At 44.1% G+C, this 19,569-nt stretch overlaps 1 protein-coding gene across 2 annotated transcripts in view; it reads left to right on the forward strand.

Annotated features, from left to right (window-relative positions):
• Positions 1 to 14,543, forward strand: part of SEPTIN11 (septin 11) — an 80,299-nt gene extending 65,756 nt beyond the window's left edge. For both annotated transcript variants that reach the window (XM_006198233.4, XM_072941874.1), the window contains 3 exons: positions 5,515 to 5,647; positions 7,186 to 7,373; positions 10,798 to 14,543. In XM_006198233.4, the coding sequence (XP_006198295.1) occupies positions 5,515 to 5,647; positions 7,186 to 7,373; positions 10,798 to 10,813 (337 nt within the window). In that variant the 3' untranslated portion in view covers positions 10,814 to 14,543. The remainder of the gene's footprint in view (positions 1 to 5,514; positions 5,648 to 7,185; positions 7,374 to 10,797) is intronic.
• Positions 14,544 to 19,569: the final 5,026 nt, after the last annotated feature.

The raw sequence follows: 19,569 nt of genomic DNA on the forward strand, positions 1-19,569 counted from the left end.
CCGCATGAGATGTGCTTTCCGAGGCAGGGTAGAGGGTGCCTTTTGTGCACACAAGTGCAGCTCACTGAACCTTGAAATGCAATGACTGAAAAATAGTCCCTGCAACATCAGGCCTACTCTGTGGTTATTAAACCTGATGAAAATGGGTTTTGTGTGGCAGACGCTGTCTTTATTTGTCACATAGCTTACATGGGCTAGATCAGGGCACAGCCAGACCTAGTGCCACATGGGAGATGTTTTAGGCTCTGTGGACCATGTGATCTCTGTCCCAACTATTCAGTCCACTCTCATGTGAGACCTGCTGGAGATCTTAACCTAAGTGAATGGGCAGGGCTGTGTTCCAATAAAACTGCATTTTCAAAAACAGGCAAAGAGGGGCCAGATTTCACCCTTAGGCTGTAATTTGCCAACCCAGGACTAGGTCATAACTTGAAGCCCATATGCTGCCTGCAGAAGTTTGAATGCATGGGACTGTTTCTTAAATCCGTTAGAGGTAATTTACCTCCAGGATGTCAAGAGCCAGTCAGCACAGCTCTGTCCCCTGCATTCCCTTCCACCCTCTCGACCAATAGGCTGCTTGGGTCCCTGGAAACCAGGATGTGAGGATTTCCTGCTGCTGCAGTGGGGCAGCCTCCTCTGCTGCCTCTGTCTCTGCCTTTGAATTGCAACATCTCCTGTGAGGCCATGGTCACTGCTCACCCGGAGGAGGATTGCTAGGTACATCCAGCAGGTTCTGCAAGGCCTAGCAGAGCGGGGTCCAGCCCACTGCTCTGGTCTCCCTGTCTCCAGGGCCTTCAGGACGGGCGGGAGGTGCCGCTGAGGTCTGACTTGTGGAGAATGGTACTTCATTCCCTGAAAAGGGAGGAGCCCCCCCCCCCCATTTGCATTTGGTTCTGCTGGCCTGGGGGTTTCTTTTTGATGATGAAGAGGAGGGAATTTATGTATCTGTATGTGTGTATATATATAAAGCATATACATAAATACAGAACCAAGGCCTTTACACTTTTCCCTGCATAAAAAAATAAGTAGAGAAAAGTGGACTTTCTAAAAATAAATACCTTCCATCATCTCAATTGCTGGAACCCTGCAGGTAGTTTCTCCGCTTAGAAATCTGCTCACTCCACCACGGGCAGCCCTCTTGGTGCAGGCAGGGTGATTTGGAACATAAACATTGGCTTTGAGTCCCAGGTCTTGGCAGAGAGCAAAGTGAAATGAACTTGGTGTTCCTTTCCTTGGAAACCACTGCTTCACAAAGGGCCCGTCCTTTCCCTTGGAGGAGTTTCCGGCCTCCCCAGCCCTTCCTGTGAGCCTGGCGGAGGGTGCAGGAGGGGACCTGCATGAAGGATCACTCAATTAAGGAAAAGCGAAAGCCACAGTTGGTTTGAGGGATTTCCCAGAATTTCATCTTCGAAGTCACCTCTCCTGGATGCTCATACATGACTTGCTTTTCCTGTGAACTTAGGGTGAGTTTGGAGGAGTCTCAATGCAGGACTTACGGGTTTTTATGTTCTCAGAACAGAGGTGTCCCTCGTGAGGGTACAGGGAAGTCCATCCTCCCCTTTGGGCACCCAGTGTTCACCGTTTTCCTTTGGGGCCTCACTTGTGTTTATGAAGCGGAGAGTGGCCTCCAAAGCCAAGGCTTAGTAAGTGACAGCTCCCCTGAATGAGTGACGCTGAGTGAACAAAACCAGGAGCTGGGCGAGCACGGTGACGGCCGCATTCAAGCCTTGGGAATGCGTCCTCGGCACCAGAGCCCAGCGCTCCCGGTGGTGTCCTTCCTCCTGTCTGGGTGCAGGGTTGTGTCTCTTGTCTTGAGGCAGGACCCCTGCAGCCTTGGAGCTCACGGTTCAGCCCAGCCGGAGCACCCAGGCCCTCCCTGGACCCGGTCCCCCAGACCTGGCATTTGGGGTAGAAGGGGGCATGTAGCCCATGGACGAGGACTGGTCTTGTCCCTGCTGCTGGTCTCCTGGGACGCCACTGCCTTCTTCCCAGCCTTGCCTGTCCTCACACCCCTTCCTCATCTCAAGTGCCACCTTCACCTTGACTCTACCTGTCAGGTCACAAAATGTGCTCCTTCCGCACCACCCTCTCAGGAGATCACAGCGTTCTCAGGCCCATGAGACCTGCTCGTTTCTAGGAGGCTGTAGGCCTCGCTTCCCCAGCGGTGCGGGAGACGGAGCCCCTGTCTGAGCTAGGTGGTCCAGGCGCAGATCCTGGCTCTGTTGCTTCATTGTTTGACCTGGACAGGTTACTAAATGCCTCTGTGTCCGTGTTTCTCCATCTGTAAAATGGGAGGTGATCATTTAAGGTCTACCTGATGGGGTTGTTGTAAGGACAGCGCTTCCGCGTGTGTAAGTTCCTCCGTGGACACCAGCGACGTGTGATGCTCTGGCCTGTCCTCCATGGTCTGGTTCCGGGAGACGTGACAGGGAGAGAGTTGTGCTGTGTGAATTCGCTCCCCCTTCCATGCACCTCCAGGAGTAAAACCTGCCTGCACTGAAGGCTAAGAGGAAATGAGAAGATAAAAGCCTATTTTAAACCATCCTAAAACCTCATGAGAAAATTGTTCACTTCTCACTTGGAAAAGGATGTGAATAACTACAATTAACAATTAAGTTAGAAGGGCTCAAAATTGCAAAAGGTATCATCACTTAAGGTCTCTGACAGGATGATACAGAACCAGTTCCTTCTGGGCTGGTTTTTACTGGCTGGAAGCATTGGGGAGGGTGTCTGGTGTCTCTCAATGCAAGGATTTCTGCGGCACCTGGGGAGTAGGACCTGGGAAGGCCGTGGCTGCTCCAAGTCACTTCTCAGAAACGCACTGCAGTGGACTCCTTGGAGGGAGGTGTTATGATTTCTTTCTCATAGGGGGCTTATTTCTAATGCAGAGTTCCCGAGCTGATTCACATGCCTGGGTGCCATCTAATAAGCTGCGTTTGCTGAGGCCATCTTGCTCCTTAATCTTTCTTGAGGACACGTGCTTTCCAACTTTGGGCCGCAACCTTCACTACGAAACACGTTGTGTGTCCTGATCCAATGTATGCATTCCATGAAGCAATACCTGCTCTTATTGTTTGCATTGGATTTGGGTTTCTTCTATCCTGTTCTCTAAACTTTTTCTTTTTACATTTAGGCTAAGACTCTCAACTGGGTTGTGACCCATAGTTTGAAAAACGTGTCTCCAGAAACTGGAGCCCGAGCTAGGTTGTGGCTGGGACTGGAGCAGGCAGAGTTATCCCATGAGTTCTTAGAATCCCCAGGTAGCTTTCCCCAAAGGACGTTCTCTCTGTAGGTGACTTAGCAAAAGTTTCCACGGTTGAACAAATTTGGGGGGCTCCAAGTGAGTCAGCTAAAACAGGTTTGCTTGTTTTTTGTTTTTATAAAATTGAAGGACTTCTCTGAGCATTTAAGACAAACAGTAGTTGGCAGGCTAGTTACATCAAGTCACCTGGAAGCATTTGAAAAATACAGATTACTTTGCCTTCGCCTGACATCCTGAATCAGCATCTCCAGGAGTGGAGTTAGGAGACTGCATTTAGAGAAGTCCAATAAAACGTGCCCAGGTGGTTCTGACCTGCTGCTGGACGTGGGAGCCACCACACACTATGACTCACCAAAAGGGGGTCACGCATGGCTTTTCCCTTTTATTTTTTTGACTTGGGAATCCCTCTTTTGAAGATTTCTTGAAACAAGCAATCTCTGGAACACATTTTGGGTCATGTTTTTTGGTAGTGTTTCCAGAATCAGTGTTCCGTTGCTTGTTGGAAAGAAGAGGGGTGTGTATTTATTATCTTAAAATCGACAAAAACGGGCTTTTCCCCCAAGTTTCATAGCAGGGACAAGTCATCCTCTGCCTCTGGCAGTTCTGTCCCAAATAATAGTGATGAAGAGCTTATTAGAAGCTGATGAGCAAAATCAAACTCATGAACTGGTTCTGTGTCATCCTCTCAGATACCTAAAGTGATGACACCTTCCAATTTTTAGCCCTTACAACTCAATTTTTAATTGTAGTTATTAACACCCTTTTCCGAGTGAGGAGCGAACAATTTTCTATATTTTTATTATCAATGCATTTCTATATCTCTGTGGCTACGTAGCTTAAATTTCAAGTCCAAATATTACTATTAATATTGGCCAACAGTAACGCCGGCCAAATGTGCTTTTGTCTCATAAGATAATGTAAGAGCTAAAGACAGCTCCAGAAACTCTAAACTCGTGTTTGTCCATGAACAGGTAATGTTGACATTCCCGAGGGCAGGAGAACTTATTTTTTCATCCACCAGTAAAAGTGTTGATGAAAGAAGTCTAAACAATCCTAATTAATACAGTTTGTAAGTGTTTAGCTCTTTGTAAATGTATATCTACATGCACATGCTTCCCCACAGCTGAATGTTCTTTTTCTCCTTCTGAATGGACAAGTGTGAATGCTGGGCTGGCTCTGCATGGAGCCTGGGGTCATCCACAGGTGCTGTCCGCTTTGGAGTGAGCACCTGGGATGAACTTGGTGCCCAGGGAAAGGTGGCTAATCCTGCAGGCTTGTATTACTGTTAACAACTCTTGTTCTAGGGAAGCGCAAGGGAGAGAGAGAAGTGGCACTTACCCGCAAATGTTTGTGCGAGTGCAGGTTTTGGTGTCTGTTTCTCTAAGTTGTGTTGCCGAAGGGGATTTTTTTTTTGTAAATATATTTGTTCTGACTTGGAGATAAAACTGAGTCATGGCATTTGCTTTAAAATATTGGGCCCTGGGTTCTGTAGACAGTCAGGAGGAGGATGAGGTTTAAAATAAAAATAAAATTCCTCCCTGCTCTGTTTACCATTGGTACTCTAGCTGGGAGAGTAGCAATTTTCTGTAGTATCTTTAGATACACTATTGTCTCTTCAGATAGATCCCTGAGGCTGTGTTCTAAATTGAGTTCTGGAAGGAGATGAATGGGGGAGGTGACATTTATTCAGCCCTTAGGCTGTGTCGCATGCTTTACTCACTCTGCCCACATTTCACTCCTATAATCATCTCCCCAGAAGGCATTGTATCCACATCTCCTACAAAGAACCCTGAGGCTGAGAGGCCACACCCTTCCCCAGATCAGTAAGTTGCTGTGGCCAGAATCCAAGCTGGGCTCTGCCTGGTTCCATGGCTGATGCATTCCTCTCCCTGCGCCCCCTCCATCTTCTGAAATTCTGAATCCCATCTTCAGTGTCTACCTGGTACTGATCCGGGAGTCGCTGGCCAGCCTGGACTTCCCCTGTGTGACAATATGTGGGCTACAGCTTGGCCAGTAGGAGACACCCCATTAGTGCTGCGCTGTGCTCATTGCCTCCTCTCTGGTTCCTGATGCGCTTGTCTTTCCGTTTGTCACGTAACTGAAAAGAAGATGGTGCCATTTTGTGTGTCCTTAAACCCGGTGAGTGGCATTTTCATCTATTCCAGGGAAGTGATTGGGTAGAAATGGTATAAACCAAAATGTCTTGTTCTGCAACTTCATGACACTGTCCTTGGTTTGTGGCTTTTAAATAGTCTTCAGGAGACATATGAAGCCAAAAGGAATGAATTTCTGGGAGAACTTCAGAAGAAAGAAGAAGAAATGAGACAGATGTTTGTTATGAGAGTGAAGGAGAAAGAAGCTGAACTGAAAGAGGCGGAGAAAGAGGTGAGCCATCTGTCCTCCGTCCAGGGAGAGAAACAGCCAGGACTCTATGCCATTCTAAGTGCTTTCTACATGTATTTCGTCCCAGGCATGGCCTACTAAGCTGTAAGAGGAGTAGGTCAGCTAGTCTTGTCCCCATTTTACAGCTGCTAAAACTGAGAGTCATAAAGGTTACGCGATGTATGCAGTCCCATACCGAGTTAGCAGCGCAGCCGAGACTGACACTTGACCCTGCATCTCCAGACCTGACCCCTCCTCCTTGTAGCTCTGTGTTCCCTCCATTTACAGGTGCTGAAATGCAAGCTCTGGGATTCTAGGACTATTATTATTGTCTCAGCCTATCAGCCAACTCGGTGAACTAAGCAGCGAGGGCCCTGGGCCACTGTCTGACGGGGCTGGGCTCCGGCTGCCACGTTTGTGCCCACGCGTCCCTTTGGGGCGCACACTCCCTGCTCTGGTGTCCCGCTGACTCCCAGGCCAGGGTAACTGCTTCCTAGAGGCTCACGCGGAAGTCTGTGTAGCGCTCACGCCACTGAGAGGGCGAGAAGTGCGTTTGCCTTTGATGGTGGATGGTGAGCATCTCAAGTGCTTGACCTGTTGCTTGGTGCACTTCCAAGTAGAATTGTCTCAGTCATTTCCTCATCATCCCCTTTTGATTTATCTTTATAACGGCTCCTGAAACTCAGAGGTTATTTAAATAGCTAAGCACTCAACATAGTTTTGCTGCAGAGAGAGGAAAGTTGAGCCTTATTTGCTGTTGGCTTTAAGTACCAAGCAGATGCTGAGTGAAAATCTAGAATTATCTAGTGAGAATGTCCTCCCTCCTTCCCTCCCTCCCTCCCGTCCTTCTTTCCTTCCAGTTTTTGTTTCTGCATTGTGATAAATTTCTAAATTCAATTGTCTAGGGCCAGAAACTTCACATATTCTTCTTATTTGAATAGTATGTATGTGTGTGTGTGTATACATACATGTAGATCTGTAGTCACTGTGTTAAGTCTCTCAGTAAATGGAGATTATATATTTCAAAAAAGGACCGGAAGGAAAGAACTTTTACCACTAGGGTGAGCTTCTTATTAGAAGCAAGGAGAATTTTTATTTTCTTCTTTATGTTTTTTATGATGAATATGTTTCTTCTTCTCCTCCTCCTCCTTTCTTCCTCCTCTTCTTTTTTTTTTTTTAATGGGAGGGGGTAATTAGGTTTATTTACTTTTAGAGGAGGGAGTGGGGATTGAATCCAGGACCTTCTGTATGCTAAGCATGTGCTCTATCACTTGAGCTATACTCTCCCCTGAACATGTATTATCAGAAAAAGTGCACCAGAATTCCCCTAAGTCCTAAGGCATCCAAGTCCCAAAGGAGCGCAGGGCTCCGAGGGCTGCTGGTCGCCATCTCAGCCTGGCTCAGCGCGGACGGCACCTCACTCGTGTAATTAAAGCACGGGCGGTGCCACGCACGTGTTCTGGCTCAGAAGAGACCCAGACAGCCTTACACCAGTGAGCGTCCCGTTCCCGCCACCAAGCGTGTCCTCCTCTTTTCCCCAGCTCCACGAGAAGTTCGACCTCCTAAAACGGACACACCAAGAAGAGAAGAAGAAAGTGGAAGACAAGAAGAAGGAGCTGGAGGAGGAGGTGAACAATTTCCAGAAGAAGAAGGCGGCAGCTCAGCTGCTTCAGTCCCAGGCCCAGCAGGCTGGGGCCCAGCAAACCAAGAAAGACAAGGATAAGAAAAAGTAAGCAGGTGTCGCCCCCAGACAGCGGGGCCCTCTAACAGTTGATTCCTCTTGCATGTCTCTACTTTTCCCATTTACAGACTGGAAACTGGTCTGTTACCAGAAAGATCAAAGCAAGTATTTTCTCTACAGTGCAGGGAAGACGATAAAGGTTTTTAAAATATTTCTAAAGGGTACACAGATGTTAATTGGTAAAACTTGACCACACGACCAAGCAATCAGGACTGCAGGAACCTGTCGTCTCCAGTAGCATCTTCTGCACCAACACTAGGACTCTTGAGAAGACAGCGCATTTCTCTCCACTACTCTCTGGAGACAATCCTCATGGCTCTTGATGAAGAGCACCCTAAAATTATGATTGATAGGATTATTTTTCTAGTCTCTGTCGTAAGGCTTGATCAGCCAGTCGTTGGAAGTCTTGTTCTCAGAATGAACAATTCAGACGAAATGCTAATGGCCACTAGTTTTCCTCTAGATTCAAGATTATGAATTATTTTATTGTGAAAATGAGCTCAAAATGCCCATCCAATTAAGTCACCTCTATGAACTCCCAAGATACACTTACTTACACCCACCCAAAAAACCATTTTAAAATATGGCCTTGATTGAATGTGAAAGGGTCAGATTCTGCTCTTGAGTTGCCACTCCCTATGATACTTCATCAGCAGCGGTCTGAATCCAGTGGGAGACTTGCACCTTCCTGGAAATCCTGTGATTTGAAACTTTACATCAAATCACGTTAAAGGCCAGAAAGGGCCAATAATTTGATGGCAGTTATTCTATTGATTTGACAGTAGGCTCAACGGTCAATAAGACACCTTTGAGGAAAACCTTGGTGGTAGCCAGGTGGGGAACCCACAGAGGCCGCCCTCTTGTGTTTAACGTGCAGTCCTCTGAGGGCAGCGAGAAGGCAGCTCAGAGCGTGTTTTAGGATTCTCGCTCTTCATCCTTAGATGCTAAGGTTCTAAGGGAAAGACTGACAACTGAGTAAAACTGTTGGTACTCGAGTAGGCAGAGAATTACATTCTTAAACATATATAGCAGACAGGATTGAGCCTGCACAGTAGTTGAGCCCACTCATGGGGGAGCGAGCATGATGGTGGTGTTCACGTGGTCTCGGTGAACATGCAGGCTCGCCCCTGAGCCAAAATGCACTGCCACAGTGACACACGGAGTTTGAAATTCTGCTTTACAAACTTTGACTTTCCAAGCCCTGAGACAGTAGAAGCTGGGTGAAGGGTGCAGGGGAGCCAGCAGCTTTCCTAAGCAATAGAAAGTAGGTGGTGGAGGTGAGCTGTGATTTGAATAGGGTTGATCTAGACCCAAGTGATCAAAGGACTCCAGAGGCTGAAAATTTAGTTATACTGGATTAATTCTGAGAGTAGCAGTTGCCTAGATAATCCGGTTCAAGAAAGCACTTTGTAGCTACGCATGTTGAGAGAGCGTCAGTCACTCATGGTGATGTTCCCCATGCAGGTTCAGAGATTAGTGACTCTTCCAGTGAAGACAAAATGAAAGCCATTTGGCATCCTACCCTTGTTGATCCAGACTAACCCAAGATAAAAATAGGGGTGTGTGTGTGTGTGTTTGTATGTGTATCTATAGGCATGAATGAAACAGAAAAAGCTGCTGACTTGGTTTAGGAAACCCAAGGTCAAGTTTTTCTTACCCTGAAGCACTAAAGTGCGTAAAGGTACATGTTTTAGAACTAAAAATGTTTATCAAAGACCAGCAATGTTCCAAGGATATTTCATGTATACTGGATGTGCCTTTAAGCAATAAAATTCCAAGAGCTGAGCAGTATTGTGCCTCCACTACAAAAAAAAGTATCTAGTAGCAGACTTCCCCGTGTAGGGAGGTTTTTCTTGTCCTTTTGAACGTTTTTGGTTATTTTCTTGCCAACCTCTGGCCTTAGCAATGTACAGTGCTTTTCAAGTTTAAGTGAAGTATGTGTGAATTGTATTTTAGCCTTATTTATACATTCTCAATTTCAATGAATGGAATTAGACTTAATTTGGCGCACAGTAATCACCAGATTTTGGGCCTGATGACAGCAAGTATTTTTTGGCAACTTCTCCGAGGTTCTTAACCTTCAGACTTTCCCATTTGAACAGTGAAAGCAACTGCAACTCTCCTCTTCCTACCAGGGGGAAGTTTTGGTCAGAGAGTACCACAGAAAGACAGTTACCAGGGTACCCAGAGCAGTATTTTGAAAATAAATGGGAGGCCCTTTCCTCTGCCCGCAACTGGAGGAGATGCTGGGGTGGCCACACCTGCCACTTAGGAGCTGGCTCTGTTTGAGGGAGAAAATTTTTTAAAAGATGTTTATTCCTTCACCTGCTGTGTATCCACCTCAGAGCTGAACTGAGTTTTTCTAATAGTTTTAAATTCTGTTTTTTCTATTCTACTGACATGCTCCCTCTGTAACGTAGGTAAGGCTTTGTACTTCTCCTTGACCTCTAGTGGCATGAGAGCATATAACATTTCGTAAGATTACAGACAAGCTAGGGCTAACCCTGGCACTGCCATTAGCTGGACCCCACCTCCTGCCATCTCTGGCCACCAAGTCACTTTCCTTGTTTGCGGCTACACCTCAGTGGTGGGACTGCCTGAGGGTAAGTTGTTCAGTAGACAGTGTTCATCTTTGCTGAAAACGCTGCACAGTGGCCAGCAGGCAAGTTGCATCCATTCCAAAAGAGAGTTTTAAAATCTGTCATTGTACCTGGCATCTGATAACTATACTTTACACAACCATCCACTCATCTTTTCTTTTTTAAAAAAATATTTTGATTCTTGCTAAGGAATGAAGTTGCATGCTTTGGACTTGCCTAATCTTAGACGTGTGGGTGTTGGATTTGGCATTGCTTTATACCTAAGAGGGGGCGTCTCCTGGCACTGCTCTTGCTGTAACCACATAATGATCGTCCTTTTTCCCGCCACCCCAAGTAGATGAGTAGCATGCCCTCCATCCACTCTATTCCAATCCCCAAGTTAATTGTTCAAAGACATTTATTGTGTATTTATTCTCTGACTCCAGCAGCTCAGACATAGAAGATGCAGCTCCTATTCAGTACCAACGTGGTGCCCAAATCTAACCGATAATGGTTTTGTGTTACTTGAAAAGATGAAAATCAGACCACAAATCCTTCCACTAGAATACATAGTGGTTTCAAGAAGTCACCCATGAATTTGCAGTTACATGCAGATGGAAACTAACCATGTGTTCTTTAATTCGGTATTAAAATTTTGCTTTTGCTCGTCATGTAGAATAGCTTACTCGAGTGTTTGGTTTTAATTTCTGTCAATCCCATAATCATTGCATGAGCAGTCACCATCACCGAATGCTGGTGCTGGCGCTCCTAATTTTCCTTCTTTTTAATTTATTATTATTTCTAACTTTTTTGTTTTGTTTTTTAACTTGCAGTGCAAGCTTCACATAAAGCCTGGCAAGCCAAGGATGGTCCGCATTCACCTGCTTTTGCAGTAATATTGTATCTCTGCCATCTGTGTCCTTTTGTTTTGTTTTTATTTTTTTTTTTCACCCTTCCCCAGACACCATATAACTATTAACTCATTGTGCTGAATGTTGTTGGGTTGTGGGAAATGATAGAACAAGGGAATGGCAGCAAAAGCTATGTGCTGCTGACTGGGTTTCTGGAAAGCCGATGGTTTGCCTTGTCTGCCTGTTCAGAGTGGCGGCGGGAAGCACGCCTGTCCTGTTACTCGTATGTGGCTTTGGACTGAGGGGAGGAGGCTAAATTGCTCCATGTACGTCTGGCAGGAAAAACCTCTCACCACCTCAGCAGCTGAACTATAAACCTGGACAGCCATGACAACCTGTTGCTTTTCTTGATCACTCATCTCCATGATGGCCAAGGCCCTGAATGCCCTCTGTCTCTCCTCCACACCTGCCCCAAGCAAGGTAGCTCTGTCTGCAGGCAGAACGGTGGGTGAGCCTTACCTGACCTTGACCCTTGTGTGGGTTTTTTATTACCATGATAACATTATTTGGCCTGGGTGTGGGTCTGTTCAGACTGTTTCCTCTTAATGGCTTTAGAAATGTGTCTGAACCCCCGTCTCTCAAATCCTGGCCACGCTGTTTGTAATAAGGAAACCAGGATGACGTTCAGCTTTATTGGGGTGCCCTTGACCCTCTCACAGAGAGCCGTCTCCAGGGTCAGATCAGACAACGTGGCTTAGCCAGAGAATCTTCCACCAAGGATGATGGGCTTTCCACGACCTACTTATTACTTTACAAAATCCGGTCTTTCATAAACACACCTCAGTTCGCTCTCAGTAGGCTGAGGGGGAGGGTCTCATGACTGATTCCAGGGTGACAGTGCTTCTAAGAACATTTTCAATAATTGTGAGGAGAAATTTTCCAGAAATACTTAAAATAGCAAATCTGTGATGAACGGCATCACCTGCAGCACAATTTGAGGGGACCGTGAGGTACAAGTGGAAAGAAACACGTACCCCAAACCCATGAGTCGAGACGGCAGACATCCGACTTCACGTCCAGCCTCCTTGCCTAGTCTCCTTCTGATGTTTGGCAACAAAGAGAGGGCGGAACAGAACCACCGGTCTTTCCAACCCAGTTGTCTCAAAGGAATTGCCTCCCCTTTTCCCTCTCCAGGACCCCCTGCTGTTCATGTCTAAGTCCTGTCGCCCCATCACCGAGGAGGGGGACTTAGCCATGTGCCAGGGCACAGACTGCACGCCAAATTTGTACGGAAAAGGGCATATCTGATCTCTTTTCTGTACTTTTCATTTGTGAGGTTTAACCTTTCACCATCTTGATTTTTTTCCCCTGTAATAATGGGATACTCTCAGCTTTCTCTCTGACTCTGTCGTCTCCTGTTTCGTTCTTGAAAGCAGAACGCTTCTCATGAGCCTGGTATTTCACCTCTGGTTTTCCTTTTGGCCTATATGAGTCATACGTTAAACAAGTAGGACAGAATACGCTGTACCTCTGCACACATACGTACACCTTTGTTCTTTTTTTAATTACTAAGTATGCAATTGATTCCAGTAAAGATCCCCCCACGCCACTTCTCTTCATCCTCAACCACACTCTTAGGGAAAGAAGGACTGGTCTTCCATGAACTGATTTAGGCTTAATTAGGCAAAGTCAGAAATCAATTTCATTGAAGCCGAAACTAAGCTGTTGCAGAAACCGCAAACCAGAAGCAGCAATAGTGATGTAAAGACAGACTTAGGAGCTACCGGGGCAATGTTTTTGTTTTTGCTTTTGTTTCTTACTGGTTCCAGTCTGAAGCTGGCTGTGGCGTGGCCAAAGCTGAGATGGCATGCTGGGTCTAACCAGGGGCTGAATTTGCTCAGATGCTGTGCACCAGACCGAAGCTTGAATCCGTGTGCTGTACGCTTGTTCCAACCACTGCTTGTGTGAGCATTTTTGTGCCTTGTCACAGAAAATACACTTCTAAATTTTAAACATGCATCACTTGAAAAATGATCATTTTACATGCATCACTACAGCCTTTTCAAAGTGAGCCTAGCCATGAAAGGCATCCAGCTGACTTTCTATGATTCCAAGATTGTTGATTGGATTGATTCCTTTTTTTCCCATTAAATTTTTCACAGCAAAATATATCATATGGAGAGTCAGGGAATAAAAGGTCAAAGGAGACAGATAGCAGCTTTTTTTAAAAATTCATTGCTTCTGAACTTTTTCTTCCCCCGCTCCCTGGCCCTGTTTGGTTTGTTATTGCTGCCCTCTCTTTTTCTGTATCTGTGCCTTTTTTCACAGTAGTCCTTGGCTCTGCACGGAATAAATGATACCCTCAAATCTAACTGGATGTGCTTTCGCCTTTGCATGTAAGTACGGTAGTAAGAAACCTTTGAGATCTTTCTGACCTTTTTAAATTAGAGAAACAAATGGGATAGGTGGATTTTTTTCCCCCAGAGTGGGGAAAGGGAGGTATTGGTTTGAGTAGCCTTTGTTTAAAAAAAAAAAACTAAATATATTCAAAATGGCCTACATTTATATCTTTTTCACAAGAAACACGTAGATTCAACTTTTCCTTGATACCAGTATGGAAGTCAGAAATTACTAGTCCCAGTCTGCGTTCTACACAGCATTGTGGGTTCATTGGATATTGGAGAGGGTCCTTGGTCTCACTGTGTAAATAAAGCTAGAATGAGAAAGCTTCCGCTGGGGAAAATCAAGAGGAAAAATTATTTTATGCTAGGTTGCCTTGATGACTGCTTCATTTTTTGGTGATCTAGTTTAATGGTCTTTCCCTGGAGCTAACTACCAGCAATGATCACTTTTTTTTTTTTTTTTTTTTGGCCAGATAACACTAGCTGGCCTCTCCCATCTTTTGTTCAACCATAATGACCATCTTTTTGCTTCTTCTGGACTTCAGATGCCCTTAACTGTTGTAAGTGCAGCAGGAGGTGATGGAAAAGCATTTATGAGAATTTACTGGCTGTTGAGAGACTATGTTTTCCTAGCTTAGGCTCTTTTTCAATTAACCAAGGTTTTTGTCCTGAAAGGGCACCTCAACCAGGGGAACATTTAACGTGAGGCTGGGCACAGGTTACTTCTTTTCCTTCTCTGCTTTGTGATCTCACCAGCACTAACTCTTCTTCTTCCTATCTTGTGCACCTCAATCAAATAGACTTGGTTTCCTCACTTTCTTGACATATCCATGAGTGTCTCATATACTAACTGTTGAATCAAGTTTTTCAGCTGTTTCCAGCCCATGTCATACTGTCTGTGTGTGGTCCTACCAAAACTGTCCATTCAGATCCCTTTGCTTTGCCATTTCCAAGTGTCTCAAGTTGTCAGGTCTCAGCTTCCAGAAGTCTTGATTCCATCGATAGGATACACGTGTGATGACTCTTTAGGGGAAATGATGACCTACAAAGTCTAGATTGTATGTAGGTATGAAGGGAATTTTTTAAATAAATTGAAAATTAAGCTGTGAACAGCATTAGAACGTTTGTCTATTTCTTAATTTTAAAATATCCTGATTTGCCTTAAATTGTAGCTGTAGATCATTGTCATTTTGCTGTTTGAAAATAACCAATGTGTTTTTAAAACTGTTGTGTAATCTACTTTCAGTGTTAATGCAGAATTGTCATATATGTAAACTGCATGTTAGACACTTGTCTTTTTTAAAAAACTAAAATAATTGTACTGTTGTGAAGTATATCATTTTTTTTCAAGTATGAAAGTAATCACTTAGCAAACGTGCTCAGTAACTTGGTGTCTGTTAAGGTAGGAGAGTGGACAGGTAATCTATGCATATATCACTAGTGCCAAGACATAAAGTAGGGGAAAATATATTTTTACCCAAACATTGTGTGCCCTTTTGTGAGTTCTTTTTAGTCACTGTTTGATATGCAAATGTACACCTGCTTATTATAATGGATAAAAGAAATAGGGATGAAAGAGTCTCGTGCTTTCCTGCCTTGTCTGGACTTCAAACGCTACCATCTGGGCAGCAGCAACTCCTCCAAGATGCTTGCCATGTGGTGTCCTGTACTTCGCACAGCGTCTCTGCCACCTTCTCTACCCCCTTCCCCCCTCATTCCCATCCCCTTCTGCTCTGATCAGTGTCCCCTGGCGCCCCACTGCCCCCAGGTCCAGCTGAGGCATCCTCTTCTTCCCCAGCCTCTGCTGCCAGCGTTGCTGCTGCTGCTCTCCCCGCAGCTGCCCTTGAGGAAGTCATCCCTTTAATTGACACACTGCTATTCTTCCACAGTTCGTTGTAGAGAAGCTCCTTTTTTTTTTTTAAGTCTTTTAAGAAACAAATTTGAATCTGAACCTCTCTTTTTTCTCTTCTGTAGCTTCTTCTTTATGTAACCATCCTGTTGACAAGCCCTATCTCTCCTAATGGACATAGAGCATTAGAAGAGCAGGAGCTGTCTGTTCACACGTGTTGGGGAAGAGTTACCTCATTTCCACCATCGCCTCCTATTCTTTTAAAGTCTGGGTCAAATATTGCACTGCTGTTTGTATTTGTCAATGTTTGTTTACAAACCACTGCCCATAGTGGTTACTAAAGTGACTTTTCACCACCAAAACCAGTAATACCTAATAATACTACTTAAAAGGAAATTGAGTGAAACAGAGAACTTGGGCTAAAACCCGAGGTAGCCATGTGCTGGGATCCTCTTGCTTAGCTGTCATGTTCTTGAAGCTGCTGACCCAAGAACTCATGGACTGAAGACAGCACGTACCCCAATCTGAGGGTCCACAAACTTGATCTCATGTTAACTCCAGACCTCTCTGTCCCATGAGCGACATTCTCAACAGCCCCATCAGGACCCTCAACCATCAATCAGGTCATGAGATCTGGGCAACAATTCTCCTTCCTTTTGTTAATTTTATGGGTTGTTTTGAGGTTTGGGATTTTTTCTTTTAAACATTTGATATTGCATGAACAAAGATGGCTGCAATTTTTAAATTTGGAGTGTTCTATTGATACAATGTTTTTATTTTTCAGCTGACCGTCTGCCTCTTGAGAGAGAGAAGTGGGCATCCTTCCTTTAAATTCAGGAACCACTGTTGTTTTATTTAACTCTTTTTCTGTTATCTGCACCCCTTATATAAGTTTTTTTGGGTTTGGGATTCTGTTTTGGAAAAAAAAATTTTTTTTCTACATAGCCAGTTCTGGTTTATGTATTGGTTATTCAAACTTAGTTTTGGTATCAAAATTATGCCAGTTTTAAGCTCAAGGGGAAATTTAAGTGACGTTTAAGTCAGAATTCTGTTCAAGATGCTATCTCCTCATCTGACACAAAAAATCCCTGTATTGTCACTGGGGTTTGACCTACAAGTCTTAATCATGTTTTTAAAATGTGCCAGTGTTGGGTAGATGACTTTTCTGCCTCTGGGACTCAATTTATATTTAAAGGTACCTTAAAACAACTTTCTGGCCCATCCCTGCCTTTTTATTTATTGTGAAGCTCTTCTTTACCTTGTGTCCAGAGTTTTTGTGTCCTGGACCATGGGGCACAAACGAGCAAGTACATATCCTGTCCCAGACAACGGCAGCATTGACAGTGGTTCTGACCCACATTTACCAGTTACTCAGGTGGCTTTCTCCAGTGTCTGCAAAAAAAATCTGCTGGAAATCACTTAAAACAACACCTACATGCAAACACACACACTTCTTTCTGCCAGATGAGTCTGTGATTTCTAATGCTGACCTGTTGATGATAGGCGAGGTTCAGGTCTAGATGACTTTATTAGCAGTCACCTCTTTGGGGCAGTTTTCATAGTCAAGGGACAATTTTCAGATCCATTTCTATTTTATTAGAACATGGACATGCAATTTAAGTTACCTTTTAATTTCCTTACTTGTCAATAGTCTTTGCTTCCTTCTACCCTTTTCCAGCCCCGCGGTAGGTGGACATTGATGGCATGCGTTGCATTTGGAATGTTCCCCTCCATTTAAGAATGGGAACAAACTTCTGTTGAAAGGTGGAATAATGAAGCAGCAGTCCCTGCCTCTTGAATTATTTGACTCTTGGGAAGAGGTTATATACAGCAATCGGATGAGCATGCTGGCAGGAGGCTTTCTTTACTTAGACACTATAATTAAATGCAATAAAGTCAGATTCACCTGAGCTATTAAATAATTAAAACATAGGAATCAAGAGCCATCCCCTCCATACTACACCACAATCTGTAAGGACAGAAATCTGCTAGTGACGTGACCAGTGATCTGGTGGGGTGGATGGCTGGGTACCAACTCCTTAGCTGATGCTACAGCATGACACACTATCAGTTTTGTAAGTTAAACACAAACGTTCTATTGTGTGAAACCACTGCAATTACTAAGTACAATCATTGGATTTGTTTTTAAACTCATTTTTTTACTATTTTAATATCAACTTTACCCTATCATTTTAAAAACATTCTGCAGATTATAGACATTTTTTGAGCTGTATTTAAAAATCAAATTAGGCAGTTATGTCTTTTTAAAGATACGTGTAGTCTATTGCTGCTATTCCCTTTTTAGTCCTCAGGTTGGAGGAAGTGTAACAGTAATCATCTGAATGGGATGGGTGGGGGAACTGGCTATTATTATGTGTAGGTTGGCTTCTGTTCAGTTATCTAGGGAAAGCGGATCACGGACATCACAGGTCAAGAGCACAGCTATCCTCTGGTGATTTGGCATTTGGCTTCAGGTGGTTCCTTTTCTCAAGTGTTGATAAAACTGGTAGATTCTCAAGTTCTCCTGGCTAACCAAGTGATATGAAACCATCCCAGGGCTGATTGTCAATAGTAAAAATTATTTGTTTATCCCAAGCTAGATTGTTGAAAAGCAAGAATTGAGTCATCTAAACCTATTTCCATGGTAACAGGCTTTTTTTCCTTCTTACAGTCTGCAAAAAAAAAATCTTACTTGACTTCAGATACAGACTCTGCCTTATTGCTGAAAGTGTAGTCTAGATAGTCTATTTGAAATTGGCACAGCACATGTATAAAGGAGAGATCTGATCTTCTGCATTAGTATGCGCTGAGCTGGGGCAGATAAAATTAGGTCACCTTCCCCATATGCTTGGCCACACTTTTCCCATTAACTGTGCCTAAACTTTCTTCTTAGTTACTGGGGTTAATTTTCTGCCTACCATAGGCCCAACATTCAGGTAGATAGTTCTAGATATCTGAAAAATTAAGTACATAATTTGCTCTGAATTTATTTTAAATGACATTTCTATGCAAAACCTTTTGCTTTGCAGATGACTGTCATCCTTCCACCCTGGGGCCTGACAGTGTTGGCAGTGTGGCTCACTTTGAAGATCCTTGTACTTGAGTCCCTAGTCCTTGTGACTGATACCATCTGGCTTTCAGATCAGTCCCTAGCAAGCAGCTGGCATCCTCAGAGCTGGTGTAGAGATGGCATGTGTTAATCTGAAAAGACTAATTGTGAGCCTCAGTATGCACTCACCTCCCCTTCCAACCTTCCTTTTCTGACAAGTAGCTGTATATAAATGAGATCTTTTGGTTGTTAGCGGAACATCGTGGGAGGTACAAGTGGATTTCACATCTGCCTCAAAGGTTACTTGCAGTGCTATGAGTTGATTGGCATTTCAGTCTACCATGGAAACTTTCTTTCAAAATCATGGCACACAGAACAGAGGCTATTATAAGGTTGGTTCCTGTCAAAAAAACAAAAATGTGTCTGGGGGGAGGGTGCACAATAACATTCTACAAAGTCTGCTACTATGTCTTTCCTGCACAATGCTTTTAGAACTCTGAAGGGCTGAGTTCTAGCTCTCCTTGCCCCTTATCCCCATCCATTCTTCCATCTTCCCCACCACCCCTCTCCATACTTTTTATTCTACATACTGCACCAGACCTAATTTAGGTGCTGGGGATGCAGCTGTGCACTGAGTTGCACTCATCTCTCTGTATGCCTCATACAGCAAATTTGGGGAGTGAAAGAAAAGGTAAGCCCTTTCCATGCTAAATTGTTGCAGGTAGTCTGGAAAGCAAAACCCACCCCCACTAAGTTGCTTTTTAGTGGTTTCTTAAGGTTGTCCTTCCTTCAGGAGTGTCCTCTTGCCTAATAAATTAAGCTGCTTTTGAGAAACGAGAAACCACTGGGCCCATGCTGTTCTAGCGCCCTCCTGTTGTGTAATACAAAATAGGTCAACAATTTTGGAATTTGATTTGCTATGAAGGTTATACTTTTAAGAGTCAAGAGAAAGGGAGAGCTTCAGCCTTAACTTGAAAGCTCCTGGAAACTAAAATACTAAGAGTTGTGTGCTTTTCTCAAATTTCTCCAATAAGAGACTCTTGGTTACCTCTTATGACACCTTTTCAATAACCAAGAGATGGCACAGGGAGAGTTACGTCTGTACAACACACAGGTCTTACATCATAAAAACCACTGCAGATAGTCCCTGACTTAAGATGGTTTGACTTAATGATTTTTAAACTTTATGATGGTGTTAAAACAATACATATTCAATAGAAATGGCCGTTCTGAATTTGGATCTTTTCCTGGGCTAATGTGCTATGAATATTCCTGTTTCGGTGGGCAGTGGTAGCTCCCAGTCAGCCATGCAACCATGAAAGTAAACAACGGATACTTAGAACCATTGTTTTCACCTCAGTATTCAATAAATTCCGTAAGATAGTCAACACTTTGTTATAAGCTTTAAGATGCCTTTGCCCAACACTGGGTTAACTCAAGTGTTCTGAGCATGT

This window comes from Vicugna pacos, chromosome 2 (assembly GCF_048564905.1).
Source record: "Vicugna pacos chromosome 2, VicPac4, whole genome shotgun sequence".
Classification (NCBI taxonomy): Eukaryota; Metazoa; Chordata; class Mammalia; order Artiodactyla; family Camelidae; genus Vicugna; species Vicugna pacos.